The sequence below is a fragment of the Aplysia californica genome, unplaced genomic scaffold (assembly GCF_000002075.1).
Source record: "Aplysia californica isolate F4 #8 unplaced genomic scaffold, AplCal3.0 scaffold00837, whole genome shotgun sequence".
NCBI classification, from domain to species: Eukaryota; Metazoa; Mollusca; class Gastropoda; order Aplysiida; family Aplysiidae; genus Aplysia; species Aplysia californica.
This window is the reverse complement of record NW_004798107.1, coordinates 235,450-242,949: the sequence shown is the minus strand read 5'-3', so window position 1 is coordinate 242,949 and position 7,500 is coordinate 235,450. Positions and strand designations below refer to the sequence as shown.

Sequence of the window (7,500 nt, the reverse complement as noted above, 5' to 3'; positions counted from 1 at the left end):
CCAAACAGATGGGCTACCCTGTGGTCCTGATGAGCCGCGACAAAGGGAAGCTACAGCTGATGCAGGAACGCTTTCTCATCTCCGGCGAGAAGTCTGCGGTTGACGACGGCAAGTTTACCTCCCCTTTTGGGTGAGTTGATGGAAAGTCTTGTGTACGATTTGTGTGTATGTGACACTTCTCTCCCCCCCCCTCCCCCTTCTCTCACTGTCTCTCTCTTCTCCCTCTCTCTATCAGCCTGACTCTCCCTTGTTCTCTGTCTCTCTCTATCTCTGTCTCTCTCTGTACTCTCTGTCTCTCTCACTCTTTTCTCTCTCTTTTCATTTATTTGGCTTTATATATTATACATTTTTCCTGTTCTCAACCCCTCCCCCGTTGCTCTCTCAGTGTAGGATTGGGAGAGTGTGGTACTTAACCGAGGGCCAAACTGAAAGACACAGCGAGAGAGAGAGAGAGAGAGAGAGAGAGAGAGAGAGAGAGAGAGAGAGAGAGAGAGAGAGAGAGAGAGTTACCCTATTCTAGTGACTATCATCCCCTTTGTTATTACTCTCCAGCCGAACCAGCTCTAACGGCCACTGTTCCAAGACAATCACCTGTACAAACAACATCTTCCCGCTCTGCCCACCCGACCCCACCACTACCTCCTCTCTCTCCCTCTCCTCTCCCACTCCCCTTCCTTCTCTCCCCTCCCCCCACTCCCTTCTCTCCCCTCCCCTCCCCCTTCCCTCCTTTCCCCTCTCTCACTTGCATTTTTTCACATTGCTCTGCTGACACTATCTGAAACGTCTACCTGTGTAAGAAAACCTCTTTTCTCCTCATCAACAGCTGTTCATCATGGACAGTTTTGTACCCCCCGGGGCGGTGCTACTAACTGAAGTTGTCTTTAGACCATTCCCAAAGGGGGGGACATTAACTCTTTATCTCCTAGGCGGGTAAATCCACTAATTTGGGGCGCTTTTTTGGTGCTAAATCTAAAAACGCCACAACGTCATTGAATGGGTCATTAAATCAAAAGTAGCAAACCGAATTTCATAGTTTTTCATCTAATGAATGAACTTTCAGTATAAGAGACCTGTTTTCGGCAATTGCCATAAAGTAATTTGCTGTTGAAGTCGTCGTAAAGGAATGTGCCTGAGCTGCTGTCAGCGGCTCACTAGCACAGTGGTTCCGACCGCGAGCTGCTGGGAGCGGCTTGCCGGATATAAAGAGTTAACATGTTCTTATGCACTGTAGAATTTTTGTTCTTCTTGTTCTTCTTGTTCTTGTTCATCTTGTTCTTGTTCATCTTGTTCTTTTTCTTCTTCCTTTTCTTCTTCTTCTTCTTCTTTTTCTTCTTCTTTTTCTTCTTCTTCTTCTTCTCCTTCTTCTTCTTCTTCTTCTCCTTTTCCTTCTCCTTCTCCTTCTCCTTCTCTTTCTCCTTCTCCTTCTCTTTCTCCTTCTCCACCTTCCATGTCAAACCCCCTGAATGGGCTGATTCATCATTGTCATGCTCATAACTGTTCCTGGACTGCAACAGGGAACTGCTGCTTTTCCTTTCCTCATCCTTACTACCATCATTTTTCCTCTACTTCTTTTGTATGTTTGTCACTCTCCCGTGAACTGCTATTTCGGAGGTGCCTTGATAGTCGAAACAGACTTTGTACTGTTGAAGCTAGAAAGGTGAGCAGAGTAAGCCTGGTTCCTTGTAAAGACTTTTCCGTTGACATCCACCCCTTGGCGTTGTTGTTGTTGTTGTTAGCGATCCAGTAGCATCTGAGCGTTAACTCTTCTGCATGATGCCATTCGGTAATAGTTGCATGTTTGTTCTAATTGTTGTCTTGAGGAGTAGAGGCAATTAGATGTGTGGGGTAGCTTGGGAAGAAAACATCCCCTTAAATCAGTTAGTTTTCTACAGAAGAACAGATGATGTTCCACTGTCTCTGAGGGGTAGTCACATAGTGGGCAGGCAGCAGACTGCTTTACTCCAATTTGGTTGAGATGTTGGTTGAGGGGTACATGTTGTGTTCTAAGTTGGGAGATTATGGATTGATCTCCCCTCCTCAACCATTTGATTGGATCTTTGACCCGTGGTTTATTCATGTGGCCATACATCCTCCTTCCTGTCGAACCTGTGGCCCATCATTCATCCACTCTTCCTTGAGGTTTGACTTGATCATTTGGCAGCAGGTGGTGTAATTCGTAGGAATTTCAGGCTGAGGGAGGCTAGCTCCTTTCTTTGCCAGAGCATCAGCTCTTTCATTTCCCACCCCTTGGCGTTCATATGACCTAATGCAGTTGCGAGCGTCATAAAACTTTTACTAAAACTTTTTTAAATACCTGTCTAAGACAACCACTTTTTTCCTCAACGAGTGTTCATCTTGGACAGTTCAGATTGTATACTGTCTCTCACGTCCAGGTACACATGGCATGTGCCCTTCACCTTCCGCACGTCTTCCAACCCGAGGGAGAAGACACTCATCTGGCTACGTCGAGGGTCAGGTAGGCTGTTTGTGTGTGTGTCTTTGTGACTGTCGTTGTCCCTGCGACCACCATCGTCTTTTGTGTGGCTGTCAGTCAGTCACTTCGCTACTGCACATGGGATACACAAACTTGATTAAAGAGTGGAGAGAATTGTTATTGAGTATCTTGGTTTTTATGCCGGGATGTTGAGTCCTTCTCGGTCTAGGTCAGCCCTGACTGGCAGAGTCGAAAGCCCGCCTTCTAAAAGATCTAAAATCATATCGATAAGAGCGTAAAACCAACTACATTTAAAGAGAAAATTATAAAAATAAATGATCATATCGATGGCTGCTTGCTATAAGTGAATAAGTCCATGATTGGCGATTTTTACTTTTTTACTTTTTCTTATCAAACTTTTGATGCTCTATAACCTCAAGAGGTGACGAAGTCCTACCTCTTTTATAACTGCAAGAAATAGAGACCTTGTCAAATGATTAAGGCCAAAAAAACCCTTAGGTTTACTGCCAATTCTGAACTTTTATAATATTCGGTTTTGCTGGAGTAATTATTTCTTAGCACTTGAAAGGCTTATATATGGCAAAAATGAATAAGTCACGTTTACTCATTTTTGGCAGAAAACATTGGGCTATCTGACAGTGATCAAACCCTGTTATTCACTTTTTGTGCTTGATAGTCTTTTGAGCAAGAGACATTTTGATCTACTGCCCTGCCCTCATCATATTGGGACACTAAGTCTTTACTTGTGCGTTTGTGTAGATCCTTTGTAATATGAGCTCCAACGTAAACGACCATGGCCAGGCAAAAACTAAAAAAACCAGGATCTCATTCAGCCCAGTACTTTTTTAGACTAGGTCATTTTAAAGTACTTGTGTGCAAAAACTTCTTTTGCAAGACTTTGAACATATCCCATGGACCTATCAATACTGCTGTAAAAAAATAAAAGTGCAGAGGGCGTTATTGCTTGTGAAGACAAAAGAGGGATGTGGAAGCATACTCCATGGAATAAAACAAACGAAGAGATGTTGGATGTAGGCAGAAGCCATATCAAGCTCTTCCCAGTTATGGAGTCACATTTATACACCAAAACACTCATAGAGAAAGTATTTGGACAAAACAATAAACATTTCTAAAATGTACCAACTGTACAAGAAGTATTGTTCAGATCAAGTTCCAGCCATAGAACCAGTTACAGAGATGGTCTTTAGAACTGTGTTTGGTGAAGAATTCAACTTATCATTTTTTTGTGTCCCAGAAAGACAAGTGTGTTACATGTTCAAAATGCAGCAATTTGACAGATGATGAAAAGCAGTTGTCACACAAGCATTACAAGACTTAAAGCGTCACAAAGAAGCACAGTTAGCCAAGCAGCAAGATAAAGATTGAGCCCAAACAGATGAACATTTCACCACTGCAACATTTGATCTTCAAAGTGTTTCTCAATTGCCCTGCTGTGATGTTCCTCTGACATACTATTCGAGAAAGCTGTGTGTAGAGAACTTGACAATCCTGGAAAATAAACTTCCAAATGAAGGTTATTGCTTATGTTGGCCTGAGATTGATGGACGTCATGGAAGTTGCAAAATAGCTACATGCCTATATCGATGGCTAGGTTCCCCTCCTCATGAGATTTTGAAGTAAGCCTGTTCTCGGACACATGCTCAGGCCAAAATAGAAACGTGAATGTTGTAGCCATGCTGCTGTACATGGTACAATCAAAGAGATTCACAGTCATTACACAGAACGTCTTAAAATCCGGCCATACTTTCATGGAGGTCAATTCTATGCACGCCGGAACAGAGCATGAGAAAAAAGCACAGGAACTATTTCTCTTTGACAGAGTGGACCAACATTTTTTAAAATGCTCGGCGCTCAAAAAAGCATGCAAAGTTAGGAGGCTGCGATACCCTGACTTCATGGATTTTATAGCTGTTGCCCCTGAACTGATAAGCAACAGTAAAAAAAAAAAGACAGGATTAGTGAGAGCATGAACTGCTTTTTTTTGTAAAATATTTTCAGGTCAGAGATAATTTTCTGAACACAATTTTCTACAAATATAAACAGACTGACGGGTACAGAAATCTGGACTGTCCTCTTCGTCGCAGATCCAAACCAAAAGATCCAGCGCTGAGAAAACGCTATAACAAAGAAATACAAGTCAGCAAAGCCAAGAAGCAAGACCCGACTTCTGAGGGTGTACATGATACCCTCCCTGAACCTGACATTATGAACTCAGATCCAGAAAATTTTTATTAGTTATTTGGATCACTTGATTTTTTTTGTCTGTAAAAAGCGTTGTTGGCCACAAGTTATGGTACACTTTTGATTGGAATCGTGTACTAAAATCCTTGACGTTACTGTCTCTCTATTCTTTAATTTGTGTGGTATTTTTTAAATTTGAAAGTATGTGCAGAGTGCTTAATATTCTATAATTTTATCTTTATTTTAGACTGAGTGCCCTGAATCCGTAATGTAAGAAAAGATAAGATATTGGCTTTATTGTCCAAAATGACACATTGTTTTGGTGTTTCAATTTTCTAAAGGCACAACATGGCTATATATCCTATGACATGTTTTTCTGTGCCGCAGTTTTGTGAGAGGTCTATTACTTCTTTGGCTCAGTTTGGTGTGAATATTTAGTGGGTGTGTTAGGTCTTCTTGAATGCTTTTAATGTTTTCAAGCTCAGTAGGGTGAGGAGTGATTCCAGATGTGATGATTCTTTCAGTGTAATTTTTAATGCTTTCTTGATTATTTTGTTAATAATGATTAAGTTCCTTTTTGTCCAGTTCCCTAATGCCCCCCCCCCCCCCCCATGCTGATAATAATAATATGCAGAACGTCTTAACAGTTTCAAGTTTATTTATCATACGTTGTGACTTATTAGACGTAGACTATAAAACGTCGTCTTGAAAGTTTATGTGATTTGTTTTGATGTTCTTTTGAATGACAGAAGTCAACATTGAAGGAAAAATGTTAAGTTTCACTCTAAAATAGTAACGTACAAAAAATAAGAAAGTGTGTGCTTTTGGAGAGATCATTTAAGTTCAAAGATTGAATATTATTCTCTCAAGTCAACTGCTTTTCTTGCTACCACAGCCATCAGAATACAATAAAAAGTGTTTAAGTGATTCTGTTTCAATAAAATGATTGAGTCTGAGTTGTCTGAGTTTACTCTTTCTTTTTGTTACAACGGAATAACAGTTACAAAGTCAACGTTGACCACCCTGCAAAAAGTGAATAGTCCAAAGTGGTCAGTTTTTTAAAGAAACCTCTTGCCCCTTAAGCATGAAACCTATTCTAATCTTACAATGTTCCCTACCTGTATGAGCCTTCAAAACCAGGAATTTCAAATGTAAGTGGTAACAAAATGGTTGCAAGATTTGTAACGCAAAAAACTTTGGTTAAACGTCATTTTCTCAAAGCTTACTTTTGGACTTAATCACTTATGGCAAGCAGCCATCGATATTTGTGTTTTGTGTTTCTCTTTATTAAAAAATTATCAAAAATCACGTCAAGAAGAACGTAAAATCTGCAACATTTAAAAAGATAATAAATAAATTACCATATTTTTTGTCTTTGTGCTTCTCTTTATAAAAAAAAATTCTCTCTCCGAGGTCACTCTTGTGTTTTGTTTTTTGTCCCCTGTAGCATCGGCGGAGATCCCGGACAGTGAGGCATTGTGGGTGACAGGAAACACAGATGGCAAGGGTTACTACCGTGTTCAGTATGACCCAGCGGGCTGGCAGGCCATCATACGACAGTTGAAGGAGGATCACACGGTAAGGGTGCCCCCGGGGCAGTGCTACTGACTGAAGTTGTCTTTAAGCCATTCCTAAAGGGGGATATTAACATGTGCTTATGCTCAGTAGAATTGTAAATGGGTTGATTTATCAATGTCATGCTCATACTTTGTCGGAACAACATAGGGGGAACTTTTGCTTTTTCTTTCCTCATCCTTACTATCGTCATTTTTTCCTTTACTTCTTTTGTATGTTTGTCACTCTCTTGTGAACTGCTATTTCCGGGGTGCCTCGATAGTCAAAGCAGACTTTGTGCTGTTGAGGCTAGAGAGGTGAGCGGAGTAAGCCTGATTCCCTGTTGAGACTTCTCTGTTGACATCCAGCCCTTAGCACTCATAATAACCTTATGCTGTTGTGAGCACCGTAAAAACTCTGCTAAAAACTGAACTTAACGGTGAGGGTTTTGTGTTATGTCAGCTTCTTGTGTTGACACACTTCAACTGTTTAGGTTAGGAAGCTGAGTGTGTTTGATGGCAAGTGCTCTGATATGCTTTTTGTATTGCAGCTGGTGCAAGCAATCCACTGAAGTCCAAAGTTTGAGAATGTTCAATTTTTACACCCTCTCAAAGCTCTAAACACACACTGTGGAGCATTACGGCAACTGTAGCAAACTTGCACTTATCCCTACATGGCACTGGACAGAAGGGAGAGAGCCCAGCTTGTTGCTGGATCGATAACAACAACAACAACACTCAAAGCTATACCAAAGATCCATCTTTCAACATCGCCAAAATGCAGTTTAATGCTAACGTCAAGGTTTACAATTTTCTTACTTTTCGTGGTTCTTGATAGGAAAAACTAGGTTTTTTTTGTCTGTGGTGTAAGAAGTAGTTCATACACAGACTTTAATGCAATGCTTGTGACAACAATTTTTGGAAAAAAATCGTATCTGACCTGAGAAATGACTAGAGAGCTCTGATCGCCCACGTCTGTTTCAGATCTTGCACTTCTCCTTATTTTTCCAACTTCGCTTTTTTTGTTGTATATTACTTTCCAGTACCACCGCTAGTCTTCAGTACTACTTACATGACCTATTTGTGTTGCAAGTGCTGTAAAACGTTAACTAAAAACAAACCCCTGGTTACCATTGTGGAGAACCTGTTGTTTTTTCTCAGCTAAGGTACAAATGTCTTACTCTAGGACACACACCAATGAACCAATCCGCTAAAATCTAAGTGACCAACATTTCATGACATTTATAAGCTTCAGCTCACGAACCACCTTTTGACCATTGGAGCCCCCCC

The 7,500-nt window shown here is 40.9% G+C and overlaps 1 protein-coding gene across 1 annotated transcript in view; it reads left to right on the top strand.

Annotated features, from left to right (window-relative positions):
- Window positions 1–7,500, top strand: part of LOC101861770 (endoplasmic reticulum aminopeptidase 1) — a gene marked incomplete in the record, with an annotated part of 33,178 nt that overhangs the window by 13,473 nt on the left and 12,205 nt on the right. The window contains 3 exon segments of the mRNA XM_013088932.2: window positions 1–130; window positions 2,394–2,476; window positions 6,105–6,235. The exon segment at window positions 1–130 is cut by the window's left edge and continues 52 nt beyond it. Of these exon segments, the coding sequence (XP_012944386.1) occupies window positions 1–130; window positions 2,394–2,476; window positions 6,105–6,235 (344 nt within the window).